Source organism: Cuculus canorus, chromosome 5 (genome assembly GCF_017976375.1).
Source record: "Cuculus canorus isolate bCucCan1 chromosome 5, bCucCan1.pri, whole genome shotgun sequence".
In the NCBI taxonomy this organism is placed as follows: Eukaryota; Metazoa; Chordata; class Aves; order Cuculiformes; family Cuculidae; genus Cuculus; species Cuculus canorus.
The window spans coordinates 2733842-2760856 of NC_071405.1; the positions used below are offsets into that span (position 1 = coordinate 2733842).

Below are 27015 nucleotides of genomic sequence, written 5' to 3' on the forward strand. Positions count from 1 at the left end.
AATACGTAGGTTTTCCTGAACACCCAGAAAATAGAGAAAAAACTATTTACTCTTTAGGGAGCTGTATTTCCTCAAGCGATTTGTGACAAAACAATTACCTCTCCCCCATAAATTAGCTTCCTGCCCTCCTGATAGCGAGCTGTTTGCATCCTTTTTCTTTTCTCGTCCTCAGCTGAGGGTTCAAATGCTGCTTTTTGCTCTACCAAGTTGCTGCTCTTGTCAAGCCACTGGATGACAGCAGAGGGAAAAGGCCATTTCATTTTCCAATAGCAGAAGTTGCATCAAGACTTGGCCTCTGAGAACATCTTACATGTCCACGACAGCCTGACGAAGATGATCCAAGGGCTGGAGCACCTGTGCTATGAGGCCAGGCTGAGAGAGTTGAGGTTGTTCAGCCTGGAGAAGGTTCCAGGGAGACGTTAGAGCAGCTTCTAGTACTGAAAGGGGCTCCAGGAAAGGTGGGGAGGGGCTCATGATCAGGGAGCGCAGGGAGAGGACAAAAGGGAATGTTTTTAAGCTGAAAGAAGGGAGAGTGAGATGAGATTTTTAGGAAGAAATGTTTTGCTGTGAGGGTGGGGAGGCTCTGGCACAGTTTGCCCAGAGAAGTCATGGATACTCCCTCCCTGGTGGTGTTCAAGGCCAGGTTGGATGGGGCTTAAGTGGGAGGTGTCCCTGCCCATGGTTATGGTGGAACTGGATGGGCTTTGAGGTCCCCTCCAACCCACACCATTTCATGACTCTATGAGTCCATGATTCTATGACTGCAACTGAATGCCTGTATTGACCACTGTTTTGTCCTTGCTGTGTGAAATTCCACTTCCAACATGGAGGTGTAGTTTCCCTGTCCCATATTGCCAGCGGGGAAGGTTGAGCCGTCAGAACCCACCTCCAGATCTGCCTTCCCACGCTGCGTCTCAATCCCTGCTGGAAGCGCTCCTGGAAAATGTACATAAATAATAGCAGCACCGGGACCGTATTCCTATTGCCATTTCGCGATTAGAAAAGTGGAAGTTAATGATCTGTGCAGAGTGCGCAGGCACGTATTTTTGAACACACGCCGATTCCCACTCTGTATTTTCCACTAGAGCCCACGTTGCGTTTCTGGTCAAGCGTGTTAAGGAATGTGCTTTTATGCAGCATCTTTCGTCTGGATGGGTCCCAGCCTTAAAAGGAATGTTAAGTGGTTTTACATAAGGCTTTACGTAGGATTAGAGAATGTGATCTGTTTGCATTGTCGTCTTAAGAGGAAGAACAGCCAAGGTTATTTTAATGAGACATGGAGATTCATCTTGTAACGGTAGATGCAAAACTGGAGATATTTCTAACTGAACAATATAATAAAGGTGGTTTTCAAAGCAGCAGAATGTGCTGCGTCTCAATGCTTGTTTGTTATCCAATGAGAAACTCTGAGTTATGAAACAGCAGCATGAGGATAAAATACTTCAGCGTTAGTTTCTATGAGACAGCTAATATGTCTTTAATTTCACAGAGCCTAGCAATGTCACAAGGAATGTATTCCAAACTATTCTGTAGGATTGCTTCGTGTCTGTGGTGTGTTAGAATAACAAAATAGATCAACCGCACGGCGATGCCGAGGCCAAAGGCTCATGAATCAACTCAAGGGCCTGCAGCTATTCCTGCTCATTGATTCCTGCCCTACGCTGTGTTCTACATCAAACTTTATTGCTGAGGAGACAGAGCAGGCTCTCAAGAAATGCTGCAGCATCTTTCTTACTATTCGAGGTGTAGCTTTTCTTCTTGGTGGTTGAGTCACCATACCTAGAGGTGCTTAAAAGACAGGGAGATGAAGTGCTTAGGGATATGATTTAGTAGTGGACAGGTATGGTTGGGCTTGATGATATCAAAAGTCTTTTCCAACCTAATGATTCTATAATTCCTAAGTTTGTGGTCTAGGTTTTTCAGTGGTTTTTCTCCCTGATGAAACACACAGAGATCTGGGGTTGTTTAGCCTTGAGAAGAGGAGGCTGAGGGGAGACCTTATTACTCTCTACAACTACCTGAAAGGAGGTTGTGGAGAGGAGGGAGCTGGGCTCTTCTCCCAAGTGACAGGGGACAGGACTAGAGGGAATGGCCTGAAGCTCCGTCAGGGGAGGTTCAGGTTGGATATCAGAAAAAAATTCTTCACAGTAAGAGTCATTGGGTACTGGAACAGGCTGCCCAGGGAGGTGGTCGAGTCGCCTTCCCTGGAGGTGTTTAAGGAACGGGTGGATGAAGTACTTAGGGACATGGTTTAGGGAGTGTTAGGAACGGTTGGACTCGATGATCCAATGGGTCCTTTCCAACCTTGTGTGATTCTGTGATTCTGTGATTCTGAGATGCTACACCCTGTTTCTGTGTGGACATGAGCCTACTTCCATCTCTCTGCAGGCAGCTTCCCGCCATCCGCTCCAATTCTGCCTGCTGCAGGCAGGATGCTGAACCTCCTCAGCATCACCTTGGCAGCTCTCAGTCCTGTTAATGCTGCTTTACCTGCCTGCTGACCCAGAATGCCAGGTTAGGGAAGGTTTCACAGGGTCCCAAATGGTCTCTCGCTGCTGGAATGGCCCTTTGGAGCAGCTGGTATGGCAGCTGCTGAGGGCACGTGATGACAAGTCCAAAAGATGCCTGGAAAAAACTAATGAGCTTGGGTGAAGGGGTTCTGAAAGGAGCAAGCTATTTCTGTCACAAGAGCGGAAAGAGGGCGAGGTCTTGGCCAGGCAGATGCAAAGAACACAGCTGATGAAGCAGCTTTGAGCAAGAGAAGGAGGAGGAGATAGCATCCAGGACCATTAGATGCTTCTTACGTCCAGCATGGGAAATCACTTATGCAAGAAAGCACCAGTTTCCCCTCGAGTGAGGATCTCTCCAGGGGTTGTTGCTGAGATGCTCTGGGAAGAGAGAAAAGACGCTAAGGGAGAACAAAGTCTCTTCAGGCTGCCAGGAGACTCGTATCCCTTGCAGGGGCAGGAGAATTAGATAAGACATAGCTCAGACCCTCACCTCAGCTTTAACTGAGGCCCTTGTGCAAGGATTTGTTTTTCACGGAAGGAACAGGAGCGCTAGCAGCTATACATTATTTTTGTGTCGCCCTGTTTACGTCGATGTATCTCAGGGGACTCTGCAGCTGATTGTGCTGCTTGCATTCAAAGGAAGGAAACCAGCTGGATGCCCTTCCCTCCCGTGTGCACGCGCAGGAGGGCAGAGGTGAAGTGGGCAGCTCTGCCGACAGTAACGACTCAGCAGAGGATGCAGGAAAATGTGACCGGTCAATTAAAAGCAGCATCAACAGGGGGATGTCAGCGCACTGCCTGGAAACCTGGCTACTCGCCGTTTCCAGGTGCACAGACCTGGCTGGAACATATTGCGGATATCTTGCTGAATCACACAGGCAGGTGGATTCCATTGTTTCTGCCAAGATGCAAGAGAAGCTGGAACCCTTTCCCTGGACAAGGTGTATCTTCAGGGGGAAATCCTAGAAACAAACCTAGCACACACAGATTTTGGCTTGGATTTACTCCAGTCACGTTGCCAAAAAGAAAAAAAAAAAAAGACTGGTTAGGAAGGATGTTTTGAGTCACCTGGAGTACTGGGTCCAGCTTCGGAGTCCTCAGCACCGGAAGGACATGCATTTGGTAGAGCAGATCCAGAGGAGGCCACAAAGATGATCCGAGGCCTGAGGCACCTCCCATATGAGGGCAAGCTGAGAGAGTTGGCATTGTTCAGCCTGGAGAAGAGAAGGCTCTGAGGAGACCTTACAGCGACCTTCCAGTCCCTGAAGGGACTACAAGAAAGCTGGGGAGGGGCTGTTTACAAAGGCTTGTGGGGATAAGATGAGGAGCAATGGGTATAAACTGGAGGGAGGCAGCCTGATCCAGTGGAGGTGTCCCTGCCCATGGCAGGGGGGTTGGAACGAGATGATCTTTATGGTCCCTCCCAACCCAAACTATTCTATGATTGTATGATTCTGCAGTTCCTTGTCATTCTGGTGCTTGGCGCTAACCTGATGCAGTTGATGCAAAGACAGCCCCCAAGGTGAAAACACACACTGGGATTGGTTTGGTTGAGGTTTTGGGCTAATTGCTCTTTATCTACATGGCTTTTTGTCTTCTTAAGTAGTTCCATCAGTTTACAGAGCATCTTCCCGAAGGAAGGGCCTTCACACAGACTGATTAAACAAGTCGTTTAATTAACCGCTGCAATTCTGTCTCCTTGACGAGTGAAATAGAAAGGCTCTGTTACAGCCATGGTGTGCAATCATGTTTACAGAAGCAGCAAAGATTAATTCCTCTGGCTGCAAACCCCATGTGAATGTAGGCGGTCATAGCACTATCCGGGTGAGAAATGGGAACAGCAGGAATAGAAGGATTTCCTAAGCAACAAAGATCTGCTTCACTTAAAAATACTTCAGAAAGAAAAAAACCCAGAAAGATGTTAGGAAGGCTCCAGCTTCCAAGAAGAGTAGGGAAAAAGTTGATTCTGTTTTACCGCTGGTTGATATTTGCTGGGAATTGTGACCTCTTAACCCTCATCCAGTGGGAGATGTTGGAAGTGGGTTGGAAGTGGATGGGCTTGAAGGTCCCTTCCCACACAAACCATTCTACGATTCTATGAACCCAAGAATAAGGGTACAGAAATTAAACCAGCAATGACAAATCACCATCACAGAGCACAACTGCTTAGAAGTCCCCTTGCAATGCTCTTCAGATACAGTTGAGATCCATTTTCCTTTTCCTTTCTCATGCAATGAAGCAGAAGCAGTAAAAGAGCAAAGACAGAGAAGACAGAAGTGATAATAATAACTGCAGGGAAGGAACAAACACACTCAAGGACCTTGTATAACTGCCGTAAGAATGGATCTGTCGCTGGGGGCAGCACCTTGGCTGTGTCACGCCAAGGAATGCTCCTGGGGATGGCATGGTTTCTCTGAAGATCAAGCCCTGGTGGGTACTTGGTGGCACCTGGGAGAGAGCAGAGCTTCGGCAGCATCCCTTACCCGCTGCTTACATAAGGATTGCACAAGGCGGCTGTTTTCTGTTTGCAGAGGGCTGGGGATGTGAAAAGCAACTCTAAGTGCCGCCTGGGGAAGTGGGCCAATCGCAGCAAGGTGAATTATGAAACTGCACCACGAGCTGTGTGAGCAGTGTGCGCTGGATTTCAATCCCGGTTCTCCCCCGTTCCGTTCTCTATCTCCTGGCACACTTTCAGGACCCTCAGCTGTGGTCTCACTCCGCACGGTATTTTTTTCTTTTTGTCTTTTGCCCCATTTAGGATCATTTTTCCTCAAGGATCCCTCCATTACATACCTGTTTGGGGTGTGCAATGAGCTTTTTGTCATCTCAGGCAGCAAGAACATAAAGGTACTTCCAAGGCAAGGCTGTTTGCAACTGGAAAAAAAAAACCAAAGGAAGGATGAATTGGTGGAGCAAAGGGATAGACAAACGAACAAATGCTGAGTGACCCTCTGGAAAAGAAACCATCACAGGTACAAACTGGAGAGGGGCAGATTTAGTCTGGACATTAGGAAGAATTTCTTCACTATGGGAGTGGTGAGACACTGGCCCAGGTTGCCCAGGGAAGCTGTGGCTGCCCCATCCCTGGAGGGGTTCAAGCCCAGGTTGGATGGGGCTTTGGGCAGCCTGATCCAGTGGGAGGTGTCCCTGCCCATGGCAGGAGGGGTTGGAACTAGATGATGTTTATGGTCCCTTCCAACCCAAAGTATTCTATAATTCTATGATCTCTGAAAACCCTTGAGTGGGGATCATAGGAAATAGCGCAGGAAAAGGCCTTGGGAATCCATGCAGCCGATTGCCCTGGCACAGGACAGGATCAAACCTTTTTGCTCTTCTTTCCTTTTAATACCGATGCAATAATGGAAAGAGAAATGGGGAAAATGCTGGTAAATGGGGCAGCACAAGCTTGACCTAAGCAGCATTTCTCAAAGGGAATGAGGGAAACGGGACCTGAGCCCATCTCAATTTAATTAGACTTTTAAATGAACAGATCTCCTTTTCCACCCTCCTTTGTTTTTTTCCCCTCTCCGCTTCCCAGCTGCTTTTCTTTTAATCACCTCTTTCAATGGATTTGAACCCCTCTGGTGCTCTCAAGCATAAGAAATTGCCCCTCACAACACCGGGTGCTTTGCTGCCGCTTCGAAGAAGCAACAGCCACCTGCAATTTCAGGGATTACTTAGAAAAATCATAAGGGAGCTCCTGCCAAGGCCAGGAGCAGCTGAGCTCCTTGCGGACGTGATGCCCAGCAGCCTCGGGCAGGAGATTCTGTTGCCTGGCACGTGAGCCGGCACTTCAGTGAGCTGAAATTATGTGTTCCACTCTGATGCTACAAACACAGGGAGGAAGCCAAGGGGAGGGAGTCCCTGGTATTGGAGAAGGCACTTACAAATTAAGTATCAGCATATCAGCACAGCCACACATGGCTCTGGCACAGAGGAGCCGTCTAGAAGCTAAAATCCACTCATTTTTGAATGTTTTTCCCCGCTTTCAAAAATGAAGAGTGGATCCTGCTGGCTCCTGTGTGTCCAACAAAGCTGGATGGTCATCGTCTTTCCTCGACCACCACAGGCCAGCGTGCAGAAATGAGCAGCACTCTTCCAAAATCATCTCTTGCAGATGCAGTCTGGGGATAGTGCCCTTCTCATCCTTCCAGTTTGGCCAGTACAATCCTCTGGTGATGGCCACATCTCCAGCTTACAGCCTTGAGCGCTGTGCCGTGCTTCTTCCAGAGAGCAGCACAGGGCTCGAATGAGTTGACCGACTGAACATGAGCCAGCAGTGGCCCAGGTGGCCAAGAAGGCCAAAAGCATCCTGGCTTGGATCAGCCATGGTGTGGCCAGCAGGAGCAGGGAAGGGATTATGCCCCTGGACTCAGTGCTGGTGACACCGCACCTTGAATCCTGGATTTGGTTTTTGGGCCCCTTTCTCCAAGAAGGACATTGAGGGGCTGGAGTATGTCCAGAGAAGGGAACAGAGCTGGAGAACAAGGGTTATGAGAGGCGGCTGAGGGGCATAGGGATGTTTAGCCTGGAGAAGGGGAAGCTTAGGGGAGACCTCATCACTCTCTGCAGCTCCCTGAAAGGAGGTTGTGATGAGGTGGGTGCTGGGCTCTTCTCCCAGGCCACCAGTGATAGGATGAGAGGAAATGGCCTTAACTTGCTCCAGGGGAAGTTTAGACTGGATGTTAGGAAAAAATTCTTTGCAGAAAGGGTTGTCCAGCGCTTGCAGAGGCTGCCCAGGGCAGTGGTGGAGTCACCAGCTCTAGAGGTGTTTAAAATATGGGTAGATGAGGTGTCCAGGGATCTGGTTTAGTAGTGGACAGGTACGGTTGGACTTGATGATCTCAAAGGTCTTTTCCAACCGAGTGATTCTGTGATGGGCTTTGAGGTCCCTTCAAACCCATACCATTCATGATTCTATATTTGCATGGCCTGGGTGTGGGTGCATCCTGTCTGTGCTGGGTCCACTCCTGGGTCCCCCTAGAGTGCAGGAAGCGCGTGTCTGCCCATGCTGGCCCTGGTGATTCAAAACATCTTTCAATACCAGTCTCTTTTTTTGCAAGGTGACTGTTATCTAAATCACCCTTTAGCTAAAAATACCTCCAGGGACAGGACAGCCATGACTTTGCTGGGCAACCTGGGCCAGTTCCTAGTTTTCCTGCCCCTTCAGGTGTTCAAGGCCAGGCTGGATGGGGCTTGTGGCAACCAGATCCAGTGGGAGGTGTCCCTGCCCATGGCAGGGGGTGGAACTGGATGGGCTTTGAGGACCCTTCCACCCCACAGAATCATTAGGTTGGAAAAGACCTCTTAGATAAGTTCTGGAAAACTCAACATAAGGAGATGGAGCTGTTGAAACAGGTCCAGAAGAGGTGACAAAGATGATCTGAGGGCTGGAGCACCTCCCATCTGAGGACAGGCTTGAGAGAGTTGGGGTTGTTCACCCTGGAGAAGAGAAGGCTCTGAGGATTCCTTATAGCGACCTTCCAGTACCTGAAGGGGCTACAGGAAAGCTGGAGAGGGGCTGTTTACAAAGGCTTGGAGGGATAGGATGAGGAGGAACAGATATAAACTGGAGAGGGGCAGATTTAGGCTTGATATAAGGAAGAATTCCTTCACCATGAGGGTTGGTGAGGCCCTGGCCCAGGTTGCCCAGGGAAGCTGTGGCTGCCCCATCCCTGGAGGTGTTCAAGGCCAGGTTGGATGGGCCTTGGGCAGCCTGATCCAGTGGGAGGTGTCCCTGCCCATGGAAGGGGGGTGGAATTGGATGATCTTTAAGGTCCCTTCCAACCCAAACTATTCTACCATTCTATAATCATCAAGTCCAACCATTCCTTTCTGCCACTAAACCATGTCCTTGAGCACATCTACCCAAACCATTCCATGATTCTATGAAATGAGTACTGGAATCGAGCAGATGAGGAAAGGCGCTCCAGGAAAGCTGGGGAGATCAGGGATAGGATGAGGGGGGAATGGTTTTCAGCTGAAAGAGGGGAGATTGAGATGAGGTGGGGAGGTTCTGGCCCAGAGCAGTGGTGGCTGCCCCATCCCTGGAGGGGTTCCAGGCCAGGTTGGATGGGGCTTGGAGCCCCTGATCCAGTGGGAGGTGTCCCTGCCCATGGCGGGGGGGGTTGAAACTGGATGGGCGTTGAGTTCCCTTCCACCCCACTCCACGCCGTGTCTCCCGGACCGGGCGCTGCGGTGCCCGCGGGGCGGTGGGCGGTGCGGGCGCTGCTGCTGCTGCCACCGCCCCCCCCCGCTCTCTCCTCCCGCCCCGCAGCCGCCGCGGCAGCCGCAGCGCGGGTCGGAGCGCGCGCCGCCGCCATGGCCCGCAGCCGCCGCGAGCGCAGCGCATGGGGTACGGGGGGAACAGCCCGGGGGAGGGGGGGAGGAAACGGCGGGGGGGGGCGCGGGGGGGGCTGTTCTGGGTGCTCTGCCCTCCCCCCCCCCCGCGCAGACAGAGGTGGGGGAAGCAGGGCGTGGGGATGGGGAAGAAGATGGAGATGGGGAAGGCGCTGGGGAGGGGATGGGGAAGGGAAGAGCGGGTCTTTCCCGTGGGACCCCCGGTTCCTGCCCCCCCCCCCCCCGCCCCAGGATTGGGAGGGGAGAGGGAGGGGAAGAGGAGGGGGATGAGGATGGAAGGGGATGGGGAAAGGGGAGGGCGGGTCCTCGCCTTGGGACCCCTGATCGGTGAGGGGATGGGGATGGGAATGGGGCAGGGAAGGGGGTGGGAAAGAGGATTCAAAATGGGGTTGTGAGGGGAAGGGGGTGGGAAGGGAATGGGGATGTGGAGGGAAAGGGGGTGAGGGTCTGAAGGGGAAGGGATTGGGAGGGGAATGGAATGGGATGGGAGGGGAATGGGGACGTGGAGGGGAAGGGGGTAGAGGTGGGGATGTGGAGGGGAAGGGAGTGGGAAAGGGGATTGGGAGGGGAAGAGGAGGGGAAGGGAGTGGGGATGTGGAGGGGAAGAGAAAGGGGATGGGAAAAGGTGTTGAGGGGAAGGGGAGGGGGATGAGGAGGGGAAGGGGATGGGAAGGGGAATGGGGATGTGGAGGGGAATGGGGATGGAAAGGGGAATGGGGATGTGGAAGGGAAGGGCAAGGGTGTGGAGATGGGGATGGGAAGGGGTGGGGGGAGGAAAGGTGTGGAGATGGGGTTGGAAAGGGGATTGTGAGGGGAAGGGGATGGGGATGTGGAGGGGGGGTGGAGATCGAGATGTGGAGGGGAAGAGAAAGGGGATGGAAAGGGGGTTGGGAGGAGAAGGGGATGGGAAGACGAAGCGTTTGGGAAGGGGATAGGGATGGGGAAGGGTGACTCCTTCCCCTGGGACCCCCCCTATCTGCCCTCAGCTCTGTGGGAAAGGGGACGGGGAAGAGAACGGGGAAGGGAAGGGAACAGGGAAGAGAAGGGGGAAAGAGAAAAGGGAAGCACCTGGGACCCCTGGTACCTGCCCAGTGCTGCTGTGGGGAAAGGAAAAGGAAAAGGGAAGGAGAAGGGCAGCTCCAGCCCATGAGCTTCTGCCCCCCCCCACCTGGTGCTGTTGCAGGGAAGGGGAAAAGGGAAGGAGAAGGGCAGCTCAAGCCTCCGAGCCCCCCAGCACCTGCCCAGCACTGCTATGGGGAAGAGGAAGGGTGGTCCCTGTCCCCGGCCCCCCTGGTACCTGCCCGTAGCCATGCTGCTGCATGGTGCTTTCCCGCAACCCTTCCCTATTCCTATGGGCCTGGATGTGCATGAGCCAGGCTGCACCCACGTCTGGGCTGCACCCTGCAGCATAGGGGCTCCTGCTGCACCCATCCAGGCTGTGTCCACGCTCCCCCTGTATCCCTTCACCCGCTTCCACTGCCCTTTCCCTGGAAAACCAGGATGTACACAGCCATTGCCTGCTGTCTGAGTGTAACTCGTCATTCCTGCTGAGCTGTATTCCATGTGAACACGCTCACCGGTGCTCATCAGGCAGAGCTGTGATGATTAGATACACAAATTACCTTCTAATTTATATAGAGGAGTGTAGTATTTCCCATGGCGATGATTAACAGTTGCAGGATGTGTTCGCGGAACCGTTCGGATAACGGAGTTGGAACTGGGTGTTCTTTAAGGTCCCTTCAGACCCAAACCATTCCATGATTCTGTGATTGCAGTAAATGGAGCAGGTGGTGGGGTCTGTTTGTGAGAGAGCAGAGAGAAAATGAGCAGCGCCGTTTTTAGCTATGACTCTTAATGAAGGTTGGTAGACCCTTGAGTAGGGAAAGCTTCCCAGGGAATGTGCTGTCGTTCTCAGAGTTGTCTCGCAGAGCTGTCAGTCCTGTCACTGCGCATGTTGAGTATTGCACACATGGACAGACGCTGGTAGTGCCTCCCTGTCAGATCTTGATAGCATGAGAGGAGAAACCAAATGATGCCGAAGTGGGTATCGATGGAGAAAACAGCATCTTGGAAAGCGTAGCCTTGGTCCAGCAAGACAATGCGATGCATTTCTCAGTCTGAACTGCTGCTAAGCCATTATGGAGCGAAATGTGGTCACTGGTTTGATGAACTCTTCCTTAGAGAAGGACAGACCATCCATGGATCCAAGTGGATCTTTGTGAGATCAGCCGCCTTCTACTGCAACCCATCCACAGGTCAGAAATTGTACCCTGTCTACCACAGAAGTTTAAGTATTCCTGGAATGATTCCCTGGCACTTTGCCAGGCTGGATGACGTTGAACGTAATCAATTAGAGCGCAAAATGCCTGTGCTTTTTACTAAAACAGCCCCCTTTAATGAAAGTGTGCGTTTATACGACACACCGTGGTTGTCTTGAAAGATGTGTTTACATCCTGTGACTGCAGCATTGTCTGGTGACATCAGTCCGTGGAGTGACTCTTTTTCCTGTGCCATGCTTTCCAGCCTGGGTGGTGAAGGAGGAATCTTGGGCTTTTACCATCTGAGCTCTCCAACTAAGGCAGAGAGTCCTTGCCGTGTTCTAAAAATGGGCTGATGGGTCATTAAAAATATTACATTGCTTTGAAACGGCTCAGACTTTGTCCTAGTTACTCTCTGGTAAGGCAGGCCTGAAAACAAGCAACTGCTTAGTGCAACCCTTCTCCTTTGTTTCATAATTTGCTTTTTTAAAGGTCATGGAGCCAAGGAGGATGAGTGAGCGTACAGCACTCAGAAGGAATTGCCTCTGGTCAGCTGTCAAAGCTGGGTTACTGTCATGTCCTTGCAAGCTCCTGTAGGGGTGTGTGGCCCATCACATGTAGGGTTTAGCGCTGGGCATAAGGTCAGCGTAAGGCTGTGCATCGTTTAAGGCTCTCTTACTGATCGTGCATCATTTAAGGCTCTCTTACTGATCGTGCTGAGTGGTGGCTGGACCTCACAACTCCTGCCAGTGGCTGGATGAACGGCTGAGGAAGCTGCGGAGGGAAAAGTCACATATAATTGTTGGTAAGAGTAAGGGACGCTGTTTTTCCAAAAATAAAGATTGCTAGTCTAAATCCTGATTGGCGCAGTGAAGTCCAGCCAGCTCAATGAAGGGTTGTAGCAGACTACACCCATTTTTTTTCTGCAATTCTTTGTGCTTGGCAGTTGCAGATGCTCTCCTGATACAGTAAAGCCATTAGAGATCTCTCTTCTAGTCTCTCATTTAAACAGACCAGGCTGGAACAAGTTGTGTGACATCTTTAGTGTTTCCCATCACAGCCCTTGTTGTAATGGAGATGACCCACTCAGCCAGAATTCCGTTTTAAAACTATAAAAGGGTTTACAGAGGTTACAGATACTTCTTGGTCATGGAGTGCAGGGACGGAACGAGGGGGACGGTTTTCAGTTGAAAGAGGGGAGATTGAGATGAGATTTTAGGCAGAAATGTTTTGCTGTGAGGGTGGGGAGGCCCTGGCCCAGGTTGCCCAGAGCAGTGGTGGCTGCCCCATCCCTGGAGGGGTTCCAGGCCAGGTTGGATGGCACTTGGAGCAACCGGATCCAGTGGGAGGTGTTCCTGCCCATGGCAGAGGGTGGAACTGGATGGGCTTTGAGGTCTCTTCCAAACCAAACCATTCCATGATTCATGGGAGCTTCTGAAGGGACCTGATTGCCAGGAAGGGCTGAATAACTGTTTTGGGGAGCAAGGGCTCCTCTGCAGTACAGGCCAGGCTGAGGTCATTGGTGCCACGCTTACAGACTGCACAGCAATAGGTTAAACTGGAAAGAAAAGGATGATTTTGGTAGTCCTTTTTTTTTTTTTTCCCCTAACTGACAGTGCTAACATAATTTGTTTATTTGTTTTCTGACCTTTTATGGTGGATTTTCAGATTCCGTTTCTTTGTGACTCCAAATGCTGGGAACCTCCTGAAAAATGAAAGCTGAGATGTTTCAGACAGGCAGCCTTTATGCAAAAAGCTGCTAGATGCGAGAAGATTCTGAACCAAATTACTAGCTTGTAAATGAGAAAAGAAAATGTAGTGTTGGGACTTGAAAGAAGAGGTGAGACAGCATTGCAGGCTTAGAGACCCAAATTGCTAACCATGATGCTTGGTCATTTTGCCTGTGGTTGTGCCAGTAGCGTTGTACGAAGGGTCTGATCCTTTCTAAGGGGAGACGGAGTGAGATCAGCCTGCCTTTCCCCTTTTAGGGGGAGAACCGAGATGCACTGAGCCTGCCTTGCTGCGGTGATGTGGTGCCCTCGTCATGGTTCATGTTGTGTCCATGGCACGAGAGGCTTTGGCGTTGGCTGCCTGCCTGAATAAAGGAAGGGGGAAGCAGTGTATGGAGCTGGTTGTGACTTGCTGCTAATCCTACAGGTGAGAAAGCACAGATAAATATTATTTAGGGCCTAGGTGATGCTCATAGGCAGTGGCCTTCCATCAGCTCCTTTGCATTGACTGGAATATTCTCCAGCAGGCGAGTGCGTCTGGTGCAGGTATCTGGGAGGCATGAGGTGTCCAAAGGAGCATGCCCTTCGGTCTAGAGACCCCAGCTCCTTTGTTCCAGACAGAAATGATCACATTTGCCATCAGTTGAAGGAAGGTGAAGTGTTCCAACAGTTAAGTAACTGACCACCAATTTCCCAAGTGGGGTAGAGGCTCCAGAGAACTTTGCCAAGGCAGTAAAATGTATTTAAAGCACTCAATATGTACATACATAATTTCTCCAGAGTGTAGTCACCTTTCCTGCTATATCTTAGGGTCTCGTGGCACATTTACCGAACTTGATTTTCCAGCAATCGTAACAGGAAAAGGGTAAAAGCAATTTCATGTTGGAAATGACTGCTTCACTTACTTGTGGTGGAAGGAGGCTGGTGGCTGACACAGCAGATGAAGGACCATGCGGAAGGTGCATGCTGGGGGGGAAGGGAGAGTTTTGGAGATGCATTCGTGCGGGATGGTTTTCAGTCATTGTGGCACAACGGAGTCTGTCTAGGCTTGAATGTGGGCGAGTGAGCAGAGAAACAGATAACGCCCCTTTGGTAGCACTCCCTGGTGACAGTCTTTGGATGAACCCAGGTGTGAATAGATTTAGATTTGGATTTAGATTGGATATTAGGAAAAAAGTCTTTACTGAAAGAGTGGTGAAGCACTGGAAGAGGCTGCCCAGGGCAGTGGTGGACTCTCCACCCTTGGAGGTGTTAAAAAAATGTGTGGATGTGGCACTTCAGGACTTGGTTTAGTAGGCATGTTGGAATTCTATTGATAGTTGGACTTAACGATCTTAGAGGTCTTTTCCAACCTTAACGTTTCTATGATTCTATGAACAAGACTCCCTCTTCGAGTCAGCCCACCCTTGCACACTAACTGGCATGGACATGGTCATGGAACTGCCTAACGTGGTCTCAAACTTCCTGAAAAACCGCTGAGAAACCTCTGATCTGCTCTCTTCCCAAGGCAACTGTGTGCCTGTGTCTCTGAAGCATGGTAATAGGGATCTCAGCCTGGGAATTTCACAGGCATCGCTCTTCCAGAGCCAGCTCAGGCACTGTAGCTTCATGGAAGTGGTAGCAGGTTAACACGTTTCACGTTGGATCTTGGCATTTGAGGTGTGTCTGTTGTAACAAACAGGTTTGGTGGCTGGTAATCATCCCAGCTCTTGTTTCTGTCAGCAGTCTTTTACGCGGGAAGGTCCCAAACCACTCGTGTTATCAGCGTAACCACTCATCTCCTTGTTTCGCTGCCAGAGGGAAAAGGGACTGATCTGGCCATGCTCTAGTGCCAGCTGGAGGACTTGGGGCTGGCGAGAAGAAGGTGGACAATAAAAGCAAAGGATGAACACCAAGCTTGGCAGCATTAGCCACCCGACTTGGCTCCCTGCTGTCAGCGTCCGGGGTGCAGAGCCATGGGTGCTCACCGGGAGCACGAGGGAGTGCTAACACCGCTGGAGTGTGACGGTTCACCCTGGCTTTGGGGAGGGTAGCTTGGGATCTCAAAGTGAGAGCCCAGCTGAGTACCAGGAGTGGCCTTTTCAGGTTGTTGAAGGACAGGGCTAATTTATTATCTTAGAATTGTCATAGAATCATGGGTTGGTTTGGGTTGGAAGGGACCTGAAAGTCCATCCAGTTCCAACCCCTGCCACGGGCAAGGACACCTCTTGTGCCCAAGCAGGACATCACTTGCACCTCTCCAGCCTGGATGTACAGATGTAATCGCAGCTCTGCCACGAACCAGGGAGCAAGGTGGGTTCTTGATACCCCTGGAAACCATGAGTAAAGGACACAGCCTGCAACAGGGATCTCCACTCAGGGAGCTGCCAGGCATTGCTTAGAAACTGTGAGGAAAATTGTCACATAAAGTCCTCGGTGGAGCTCCACTGGAGTCCTCAGCACAGGGAGGACATGGATCTCTTAGAGTGAATCCAGGGAAGGCCACAGAGATGATCCAAGGGCTAGAGCACCTCTGCTATCAGGACAGGCAGAGAGTTGGGGTTGTTCAGCCTGGAGAAGAGAGGGCTCCAGGGAGACCTTAGAGCAGCTTCCAGGACTGAAAGGGGCTCCGGGAAGGCTGGGGAGGGGCTTTCTACAAACGCCTGGAGTGATAGGATGAGGGGCAGTGGCTTTAAATTGGAGAGGCACAGATTTAGACTAGACATAAAGAGCAATTGCTTCATGCTGAGGGTGGGGAGGCCCTGGCTCGAGTTGCCCAGAGCAGTGGTGGCTGCCCCATCCCTGGAGGGGTTCAAGGCCAGGTTGGATGGGGCTTGGAGGAACCTGATCCAGTGGGATGTCCCTGCCCATGGCAGGGGGGTTGGAATTAGATGATCTTTAAGGTCCCTTCCAACTCAAACCATTCTGTGATCCAGTTCCAACCCCACGCCATGGGCAGGGACACTTCCACTACCCCACACTGCTCCTCATCCCTCTGTCCTGGCTGTTCTGTGTATATGCTTTGCTCAGTGCTTTGTGTCTCGTTTGTCCCTCAGTAGCTGGATAAGATGCAGAGCTCTGCGCAAGCCTGTCTTGGAGAGAAGGGGAGGATGTCTGGTGCATGCTCAAAGCGATGCTTTCCCAGCCTCCTCAGAGCCGTGCCAGGGCTCCCTGGCTGGCTGTCGCGCCGTGGAGGTAGAGTGAGCAGAACTCTTGTCACAGCAGCAGCCATGCTGAATGTGATAAGTGCAAGGGAGACTGCAGCTTGGAGAGAGATGTCTTTCTTTGCTGGTGTTGTTTGTGGAGAGCAGATAAGCTTCCTGAAAGCTGAAGCTCTCTGGAGAGGGATCAAGCCTGACTGTAAGGTCTGTTCAGCACTTGGCTCATGGCATTGTCGGTGGCACAGTGACATGTTTGTCATGTAAACAGCTGGGGTGAACACAGCTTCAAAAAGGATCCGAACAGCTATTGCTGCTGATCAAATTAATCCCCGAAGGGCTGCTCGTGAGCAACCTGGCCCTTTCCATGCAGGAATACTCCATGTCGGGGAAATAACAAGTCAAAGCTTCCCATCAAAACTGTTTTCTCTCCTTGGTAGTTTCTGTTTTTCCATGTAGTAACGTAACTCGGTTCAAATCCCCTCTAGAACAGCAGCATTGTGTGACATCTGACTCTGGGGAGACCTTAGAGCAGCTTCCAGGACTGAAAGGGGCTCCAGGAAAGCTGAGGAGGGGCTCTTGATCAGGGAGTGCAGGGATAGGATGAGAGGGAATAGTTTTCAGCTGAAAGAGAGGAGATTGGGAAAAAATGTTTTGCGGTGAGGGTGGGGAAGCCCTGGCCCAGGGTGCCCAGAGCAGTGGTGGCTGCCCCATCTCTGGAGGGGTTCAGGGCTGGGTTGGATTTGGCTTGGAGCAACCCGATCCAATGGGAGGTGTCTCTGCCCATGGCAGGGGGTGGGACTGGGTGGGCTTTGACGTCTCTTCCAACCCAAACCATTCCATGATTCTATGATTTTATGATTTTAGAGAGGAGATCGGGGCCCAGGCTGCAGCCTCAGCTTTTTATGGGCAGTGCTTGGATGGAGAAGGTACCTAAAAACCAGGAGAAGGGTGGCAAATTGGCTTTCTCAGGGGTGGGTCAGGCAGCCTGCGTTTGCAGAGATGATGGCGTGCGTCATGGGTGCATTTCATTCTCTGGAACGAAATGTATTTGTTGTGCAAACTCATTTAAGGAAAAAGCTGACTTTATTAGCTGGTCTGTGGAAAGCAGTCAGCATTTCTGTGACCTGTTCTTCCGTAGCTAAGGAAGAACAGGCTCAAGCAAGCACTCGCCAAAGGTATGTGGTGTAATTAGTGACATGGAATTTATCTAATTTATTCCTCCGTAGGAGCTTAAGTATGTTAGAGATCAGCTGTCAGGCCATACAGAGGCACAACATGAAATAGGCTGGTTTAATTTATTTAATTTTTATGAAAAAAGGCCTAGTATAGTTGAAAAATGCTTTATTTTCCCCTTAGACTCCAATAAAGTTAGCAGCATGTCTTGTATTCTGTGAGAATCAAGCTGTTTCCTCGCTGCTGTCTGACAGCCCAGGGAGTGAGAATGCAAACTCTGATCTCCTTCACCTTTCCGCTTTGAATCACCATATGGAAAAGGGATGTGGATTCCACCCTGCTTCGAAGTCATGGAAATGAGCTGTTATGAAACAGGGGAAAAGGAACTGCATCCTGCCGATTCCTGAACGAGCAGCTGAAGAACTGACGTAATTTCAAGGCGACTTGAAAAAGCTGGCAAAGAGGAGGAGTCAAGTTAGAGAATGAGTAGAAACAAGAGTGTGCTTAGGAAACCTTGGCTCTCCTTTGTGGTGAAGTGTCAGAACAGGCTCCACAGTGGCGGAGTCTCCATCTCTGGAGGGGTTCAAAAAGCATGTGGGCATGATTCCTCAGGATATAAAAGGATAAGAAGGAGGTGGAGCTGTTGGAACGAGTTCAGAGGAGGCTATAAAGATGATCGGAGGGCTGGAGCACCTCCCATACGAGGACAGGCTGAGAGAGTTGGAGTTATTCAGCCTGGAGAAGAGAAGACTCCAAGGAGACCTTATAGCGACCTTCCAGTACCTGAAGGGGCTACAAGAAAGCTGGGGAGGGGCTGTTTACAAAGGTTTGTGGTATGAGGATGAGGGGTAACGGGTATAAACTGGAGAGGGGCAGATTGAAACTGGACATGAGGAGGAATTTCTTCACCATGAGAGTGGTGAGGCCCTGGCCCAGGTTGCCCAGAGCAGTGGTGGCTGCTCCATTCCTGGAGGTGTTCCAGGCCAGGTTGGATGGGGCTTGGAGCCCCTGATCCAGTGGGAGGTGTCCCTGCCCATGGCGGGGGGTTGGAACTGGATGGGCTTTGAGGTTCCTTCCAACCCAGACTATTCCTTGACTGTATGATTTGGTTCAGTCTGCAGGGATGTGTTGGGCTGATGGTTGGTCTGGGTGAACTGTGAGGTCTTTTCCAACCTCAATGATTCTATGATTCAGTTCCTTTCCTGCCTGGCCGGGTGATATTTTGCCATTGCCAGGTACAACTTCCTTCAACATTTGGAACTAGGTGATCTTTCAGGTCCCTTCCAACCCAAAGTATTCTATGATTCTAGTCCAGAGTCCTGCTTAATGTAATGCCCCGTAAAGCAATAAATCAAGATATCCTGCTCCTAATGCTTTGCACTTTGCCCCCATGGAGTGCAACCGGTCTGGCTGTCCTGGTGTTCAGGTGATAGAAGGAATGAGGTCCTGTGGGAGACCGGGGCCGCTTTGGAATGTTCTTTGTGTCTAGAGACAAAATCAGTCAATAGCTCAAGAGAAAAACAGTGCTCCTTACAGATTCTGGTGTTTAGATCCCATCCAGGCATCAGCAGCGGGAGGGAGATCTGTTGGTAGCTTTCCCTCTGGTTGCCGGATGGGAGGGACTCTTTCCGCTCATGGCACTCAGGTTGGAAGGGACCTCAAAGCCCATCCAGTCCCATCCCCTGCCATGGGCAGGGACACCTCCCACTGGATCAGGGGCTCCAAGCCCCATCCAACCTGGCCTGGAACCCCTCCAGGGATGGGGCAGCCACTGCTGCTCTGGGCAACCTGGGCCAGGGCCTCCCCACCCTCACAGGGAAATATTTTTTCCCAAGATTTCATCTTAGTCTCCCTTCTTTCAGCTGAAAACCATTCCCCCTCATCCTGTCCCTGCACTCCCTGATCTAGAGCCCCTCCCCAGCTTTCCTGGAGCCCCTTTCAGTGCTGGAAGCTGCTCTAAGGTCTCTCCAGAGCCTTCTTTTCTCCAGGCTGGACAACCCCAACTCGCACAGCCTGTCCTCATAGCAGAAGTGTTCCAGCCCTGGTCACATCCTGTACAAGGATCTCACCACTTTCCTTTCTATGCAGCTGTAACAAGGGGAAAAAGATGGACTCAGCTGAGCAAGGCATTGGAATACACCATGGGAAAGGAGGTATCTCCTGTTGTGGACTTTATAAAGCACTTGCAGCGTGGCGAGGGTTAAAAAGGGCTTGTGAGCCTGTGGCTTTTTCCATGCTTAGGTGCTGGGAAGGTCTTAATGCTGGAAAGAGTGCTTGGTGTGCACAGCAAGAGCAGGGCTGCTCTCAGAGGCTTTAGTTTTTCAAGTCGTTTGGTGATGTGTGCCTGGATCCTGGATCCGTGTGTTCACTATAGGAAGAGTTTTTATTCCCAGAGGCCCCTAAGCAGTGGCACAGAGCAGGGGGCTGCTGTGTGAGGGGAGTTTGGTGCTGCAGTCTGGGTGAGAATCTAGCTTTTCAAAGCCTTTGGGACTTTTGTTTTGCTAAAAAAACCTCCAAGCATTGGAAAGAAAAGATCTTTGTCTTTCAACTGTGAACGAAGAAAGCTCATAGTATATGTCCGAGAGCGCCAGAAATCCCCTAGCAACCAGGCTTAATGATCCCCATGTTTCGTTGCGGGATCATAGGAAATCAGGAACTCGTACAAAAGCACTGCTGTTATTTCAAATATGAAGTTGCTGCTGAAGGCTTCTTTATAAAGAGGCCTAGAATGGGCAAACCCTATTTCTCTGCCTATTTTTAGCCTGCCTTTTAGCGTGCGCGTACGTAGTCCTTGCTCTTTGAAACAGCCGGGGCTGGCTGAAAACTAGGTCCCTGAGGTCAAGGTCTGAAACAGAGACTGTGGAGGTTTAACGTGGGGCTCCCGTGCTTGGAACGCTGCAGCCTGAGCCACCGAACGGGGGTGTTGTAGAGACATGGGGGAACTTTCCATCCCACACTCCCTTCCCTGCTGTTGAGGAGATGATCTGGATGAGGGGGTTGAGTGCTCCCTCGGTCAGTTTGCAGATGACACCAAACTGAGTGAGGTGTTGATCTGCTTGACGGCAGGAAGGCTTTGCAGAGGGACCTGGACAGGTTGGATGAGGTTTATTTACCAAGCCCAAGTGCCAAGTCCTGCACTTGGGTCACAACAACCCCGTGCAGCTCCAGGCTTGGGGAAGAGTGGCTGGAAAGCTGCCTGGGTCCCTGCCCATCTCCTCCAAAGGCTGCCACGCAGCGTTGTGCTTGTCACTTCTCCCCTGTCCCATGGGGAGGTGAGACCTTCTTGTAAGACCATATGGACGTTATGGAGCCTGTGCAGGACTCGCTCGCCTCTGTGCCAGCGAGTGGCTCTGCAGGGAACCTTTTGCCATTTCAAAGTAAGCAGCGCCTCTGTTTTGAATGTGCTTTCCACTTGGGAGCAAAGAAGTGGCTTTTATCAGGGTGGGCATGTGTCTTCATGGCCTGGTTCCTGCTGGGGCTGCCTCAGGGGACACCATCAATGAGGTTGGTGGCAGAAGCGGCCGATTACACTTGGAGCGTTCATGCAGACTGCGGATGGAGCAGGTCTCTGCTGTTGCTACAGAAACAGCAGTCGCACAGGAGGCATAAAGGCAGCATCCTTTCATAGAGACACGAGGGACTTAGACATCTCAGTGCATTTTTGGAGCAGCCTCCAGGAAGGTGGGGAGTGGCCAGAGGAGAGCAGTTGGGTGCTTGGATGTCATGGTAGCAAGGGATGATCAGGGTGCTTGGACTTCTCTTGTCTAGCAGAGAGAAAGCTAAGGGAGGTGATGTGGCCTGAATTGAGGCTGGTAGAGGTGTTACAACATTCTTTGTGTGTATAAGAAGTTGTTGTAGGCAAGAGGAGGGTGACCGGTTCTCCATGTCAGCTCCTATCGGGCAGAAAGAAGTGGGTTTATTCTGCCAAGAGAAATTTGCTTAGGGATCTGGTATAGTAGTGGACAGGTAGGATTGGAGCTGATGATCTCAAAGGTCTTTCCAACCTAATGATTCTATAATTCCAGCAGGGAACTTGGTGCCTGCAGGGAGCGCACTGACAGTTGGCCCTGATGAGGGGTGGGGTCTCCCTCGAGCTGTCTGAGGACAGGTCTGACAGACTTCTGCTCTGAACGGTGCTGTTCTGGGTGGATATTTGGGCTAGCCAGCCTCTTACCACCCTGTCCTGCCCTGCTGTCTGCGATTCTGCACAAGAAGGAATCTAACAGCACTGGTTTTACTTATTTATGCAGGTGGTTTTGCAGACAAGACTTACGAATGGAGCTCAGAGGAGGAGGAGTCCGTGAGGAAGGCAGGACCGGTGCAAGTCCTCATCGTCAAAGATGACCATTCCTTTGAACTGGATGAAGCTGCGCTGAACCGCATCCTCCTCTCGGAGGCTGTCAGAGATAAAGAGGTTGTGGCTGTGTCCGTTGCTGGAGCTTTCAGGAAAGGAAAATCATTCCTGATGGACTTCATGCTGCGATACATGTACAACAAGGTACGGCTCAGGTGGTTCTTCGTGGGGATGTGGTGGTGCTGCTCATTGCTCCCAGGGGGGAGCTGGACAGGACACTGCCTTGGTGCTCTAGGAATGCTTCAGCCTCTCGTTGTGAAGCATGGACTTCACAAAATAAAAGTGGAGCAGATCCTTCCGGGGCCCTGAGCACCACTGGTCTCTAGTGGGCCTCTTGACTTTGTTGTGGACATGATCACTTTTGCTGCCCTGTAAGAAACATCTCCGGCGCTGGGGGGAGGCAGCACAGGGGAAAAGTGTAAATCTGAAGTGAGACGAGAACTCACGAGAATGAAGTGAGTGAGTGCTGGGTGCACTTTTGGGTGCCGCAGTATAAGAAGGATCTAAAGCTACTGGAGGTTGCCCAGAAGAGGACCACAAAGATCATGAAGGGTTTAGAGGGGTCTTCCCTCTAAAACCCATGAGGAGTGGCTGAAGTTGCTTGGTCTGTTCAGCCTGGAGAGGAGGAGACTGAACGGGTACCTCATCACTTTCTACACCTTCCTCACAGGGGCAGGAGGAGGAGCAGGCGCTGAGCTCTTCTCTCTGGTGACCAATGACAGGACCCAAAGGAATGGCAGGAAGATGCGCCAGGGGAGAGTTGGGTTGGACATTAGGAACAGGTTCTTCCCCCAGAGGGTGGTGGAGCACTGGAACAGCTCCCAGGGAAGCAGTCACAGCCCGGCAATATTCCAGAAGTGTTTGGCCAATGCCCTCAGCTCCCATGGTGCGAATGTTGGGGTGTCCTGTGCAGGGGCAGGAGTTGGACTCGATGGTCCTTGTAGGTCCCTTCCAACTCAGGACATTCTATTTTTCTGTGATTCTGTGAACTCCAGCAACTTCTTCTGTTCCCACCTGCAGGAATCAGTGGACTGGGTTGGAGATTACAACGAGCCCCTGACTGGTTTCTCCTGGAGGGGAGGGTCTGAGCGGGAGACAACTGGCATTCAGATATGGAGTGAGGTTTTCCTGGTGGACAAGCCCGATGGTAAAAAGGTATGCGTGTCTCTCTTCCATAGCTGTCTGTTGCTGTTCACCTCATTTTTCTCTTCCAGTTTTCGTAAGACTCACCTGCCTTGTTATAGGTGGCTCCGATGCCTCCAGAACTTTAGAGAAGGTCTTCAGTACCATGTCCCTCATTTCACATGTCTGGGTTTAATGCACTAAGTTGGTTTGATGTCTGAGTGTCCCTCTACCTCTGGACATCTTAGAGTTTGTGTCTCTGCTATTTCCAGGGATCTTGAGCATGAGGTCTTGCAAACTACTCCCTTTTCCTAGCTATGAGATGGAGCATTTTCATTCAGGGTGGTCAAGAACAATGTGAACTAGATTTTGGGGCTTGCTGCAAATCCAACTTTCAGCCAGGAGTATTTGTGCTTACTTACTCATTACTGAAGTGACACTGAATTATTCATGTTGTGATTTCTAATACTGCCTGTATGTATTTTGGGTTAAGGAGGTGTGATGTGCTGCGCTTTTTGGCTTCTGTGTCACGAAGCTAATGCTGGCTCAGGAAGAGATCGATCTGCACTGACAGCGAGTGTTTGAGGAGCAAAGCGGTTTCCTCCTCTGTGATGTTCAGCATTCATTTTGCTGCCTGCTGGAGACGTCGTGCTGTCAAGAGAGTGCTCTTTTTCTTTGTCCTCCACCAATTATCAATGTGAGGCAGGAGCAGTGAGATTCCCAGCACAACAACGCAGCTGGAATTCGTGCCTTTGGCATTTGCGAGTGATTTTTCTTGGATGCAGATGCTGAACTGGTGCATCCTCATTCCCGTTGAATGGGCTTTGAGCAACCTGATCCAGTGAGAGGTGTCCCTGCCCATGGCAAGAGGGTTGCAACTGGATGGGCTTTAAGATCTTTTCCAAACCGTTCCATGATTCCATGATCCAAGCTGATGTGCGGCTTTCTTCCTCTCAGGTTGCAGTGTTGCTGATGGACACGCAGGGAACCTTTGACAGCCAGTCCACGCTGCGGGATTCGGCCACCGTGTTTGCCCTTAGCACAATGATCAGCTCAATACAGGTGAGAAGGGGGTTGTCTCCAGGAATCACTGCCTAAAAGGTGGTGGCAAAATCTTGTAGCTTGGCCCTAGCCAGGGCCTTTGGTGGGAGAGACAAAGGCAAGCACGTTTGCTGCAGGTTTCACACTCCATCACCACAAGGAACAGTCTCACCTCCTGACCTCACCCTAAGAGCAGGGCCAGCAGTGGATGCACTCTTTGGCTCCCAGCTACCAAAGAGGAGAGGACCTTGGTCTGGGGAGCTGGATGTCTATTTGTCTTCGTGCTGGAGAAGCCTCTGGGCTTGAGGTGTTCACACACCTGCTGGGGCTTCCCTTCCCACTGCCTGGCCTTTGCTCTTGGAGGACTGTGTCAATGGGATGGAAGGTGTGTCTCGATGCAGAGCTCATCATATCATAAAAATGGGGAAGAAGGAACATTATTTGAACCTAACAGGCTTCCAGGCTGGGCCATGATAGCCCGTGCTGCTCCCGTACTGGCAGGGAAGAGAGTGTCTGTCTCTCTGTCTGTCTGACAGCGTCAGTCTGTCCACCAGTGCAGCTGTGTTTGGCACCTGTCTTACATCAGCTGGGACATATGTCCCCACAGTAATGTCATAGGCATGAACCACACCGACCCATGCGTTTGCCCGACGGCCATTCTGAGCGCTTAGAAGGTTTTGTTTTCAAATGCAGGTTTACAACTTGTCACAGAACGTGCAAGAGGATGATCTGCAGCACTTGCAGGTAAGACCTTTGTCCCTGCTGCTCCACATCCCTGGGGTACCCGGGTCACTCTCTGCACTTCCAAGCTGCGTTGCTCTGGAGAAGCACTTTCGCATTCGTAGCCTCAAAATGGTTTTCAGTTTCCCAGCTCTCCTTTTGGTTCGTGGGCAGCGAGGAGCAGTCATGGGTTGAAATCTGTCCTGCCTATGCTTCCATACGTGGCTCCTGGGGGCCTGTGTGCTTTGGCAGGGCAGTCAGAGTGACACTCGCCAGGAGAGACCGTTCCTGTCTCTGGAGCAGTTGTCCTCCTCCAGGCTGGTTGCTGCGAAGGGCCCATGGTTGTGCTTCATGCTGGAGGGCATGGAGAGGTTGAGAAAACCAAGGCTGTTAACTCAGGAGACAAAAGTGACTGAAAGAGGAGGTGGCGAGGGTCTTCACCTGTGTGCGAGGCTGTTGTGGAATGCAGGGCTTGATCTTTTCTTATGTTCTCAGAGCACAGGACCAGTTGTCATGGGTGGTGCTGCTGCCAGGGAGAGTTAAGCTGATTTTGTAACCATGAAGTTAAAGGAACATCAAACAGACCATGTTGGGTTGCCTATAGAGCACCCATCGCAGATCATCTTGGTGCGGAGCACGCATCACAGGTCGGCCAGGAATGGTTTGGGTACAGCTCATGCTGGCCTGTGTGTCCTTCCGTGGGATTACACGGGTTCCTCAGGGAGCATCAGAAGCCAGGACTGACCCATGGGGCTGGAAACAGGCAGAGATTTGCAACAAGGGGCTTAAGTGAGTAGTTTTAGAGGGGGATCCAGGGTGGCTAACACTCTGCTCCTGCTCCTGTCCGCTGCTTTGTGAGTAGGGGCAGTACGAGCACTTCTTTGAAGTGACGAGGAAGCTGAAGGTAGACGTTGCACTCTTCACACCGTTAGCACAGGATCTTTGGACTGTCAGGAGAAGCCCAAAGAAATTGGGAGCTGCTTTACGAGCCTGGATGCTGACATCTAGTACTGGCTCAACACAGATGACCCCTTGGGGTAATTCCTCTTGGAGACAAGCAGATAATGGGATTTTTGTGGCACAGGTGTCCTGCCTGTTTCCTGGTATTACCTTTAGCTTTCTTTTCTGTTTAGGTGATTGATTGATTCATTGGTTGATTGGTTAAGCTTTTCCAGGAGCTTGTAGAAAGAAAAGCAAAAGTCCAGCTGAAAGAAATCAGTATTCGAAGGCTTCTGTATCATTTCAGTCAGTAAATGTATTTAACAATAAAACTTTTTTAACGTTGAATTTATCCAATCCAATTCTGATCTTTCACTTTGGATCTTAAGCCATTATTGAACATCTTGATCGATTTCTAGGCATCTATGAAATACATTATTGTGCTTTCAGTTCAAAATTACAGTCCAGAGAGACTGGAGAGCCTTCAAATCTTGCTGGTAGGCTGATCTTGCAGTCTGTGCACAGTGGGGGTTTGCAGGGAAACTACTTATTTCTGAATTCATTTCCGCTTCTTCTTGAAGTGTTTAAAGAGACCAGAGTTTCAGCGGTCCCCTGCAGCCCATGAATTCTGGTTGGTGTGAAAGCAGCAGCAAGCTGCTGGTTTGAGCCATTTTTCACAGATTTGGCAGCCAAAAATTCCAGGCTGAGATCTTTCAAGTGAGGGCTCAGTGAGGTGATTGTAACAGCTCTGTGTGCCTCTTGGACGTGAGCCGAAAGCACACAGCCAGCCACCTTCTGTTCCAGCTCTGCAGAGGGTGAAGTTAGTCCCGAGTCAATGACTGTCCTGGGCCAACAACCATCCCTTGCTGTCCCTCAAACCCACAAGCCACCTGCCTGGCCATGCAGAGCGACAAGCTGACAATCCTCTTGTTCTTTGCTTCTCCTTCCAGCTTTTCACCGAGTATGGCCGGCTGGCCATGGAGGAGACCTTCTTGAAGCCTTTCCAGGTACGTTGGGCGTCTGCTCTGCCAGAGGTTGGCTGGGCCTTGGCAGTGTTGGCTTCACCACGAGGTGTCACTGCAGTTTGCAGGACTGGGAAGAGATGAGGATGCCTGAGGACTGACTCAGCTGCATGAAGAAAAGGCTTTGTGCTTCCTTGCCCCCAAAGAGGCTTCTAAATACATCCAACATCTCTTTCTTTCTTCTCTGAACCTTTTCCATCCCGAGAGCTCTTCCCTGTCCTGCTGGGCTTGGAAAGAAGTCAGGGTTTGCAGCAGGTTTGTCAGGCTGGATTCTGCCCAGCCTTCGGTCTGAACTCGCCTGCCCCGGGAATCCCTGCTCCTGGCAAAAGGAAAGGATGAGGATTAGCTCAGAGCTCTTGCAAATGACAGCAAAGCTGTGGGAAGGCTCGGTTTAAGTGGGGTTTTAACTTCAAATAAGGGACATCTGTTCATCCTGCTGCTTCCCAACCTGTGAAAAGCTGACGTTCATAAAAGGGAGAGCACTGGGGTGTCAGGAACTTGCTCTGGGCACCAGAGCTGTGAGCAGCTGGGAGGGTGGTGGGCTGTGACGGCCCCTTCCAGTTGGAAAGCAAATGGGAACAAAAAGAAACAAAGAGGCAGAAGGAACTCATGATGTGGTTGTGCAGTCCACTAAAGCTCCAGTCCC

The 27015-nt window shown here is 51.0% G+C and overlaps 1 protein-coding gene across 3 annotated transcripts in view; it reads left to right on the forward strand.

Moving 5' to 3' along the window:
* Positions 1-8682: 8682 nt before the first annotated feature.
* ATL1 (atlastin GTPase 1) overlaps positions 8683-27015 on the forward strand; it is a 34441-nt gene continuing 16108 nt past the window's right edge. The window contains exons 1-6 of one of the 3 annotated variants that reach the window (XM_054069041.1): positions 8683-8865; positions 21422-21669; positions 22546-22680; positions 23605-23709; positions 24382-24432; positions 26298-26354. In XM_054069041.1, coding sequence (XP_053925016.1) covers positions 8832-8865; positions 21422-21669; positions 22546-22680; positions 23605-23709; positions 24382-24432; positions 26298-26354 — 630 coding nt within the window. In that variant the 5' untranslated portion in view covers positions 8683-8831. Of the gene's footprint in view, positions 8866-10785; positions 11126-19263; positions 19325-21421; positions 21670-22545; positions 22681-23604; positions 23710-24381; positions 24433-26297; positions 26355-27015 lie in introns of those variants that run through there. The other 2 variants (XM_054069040.1, XM_054069039.1) reach the window with 2 other exon arrangements.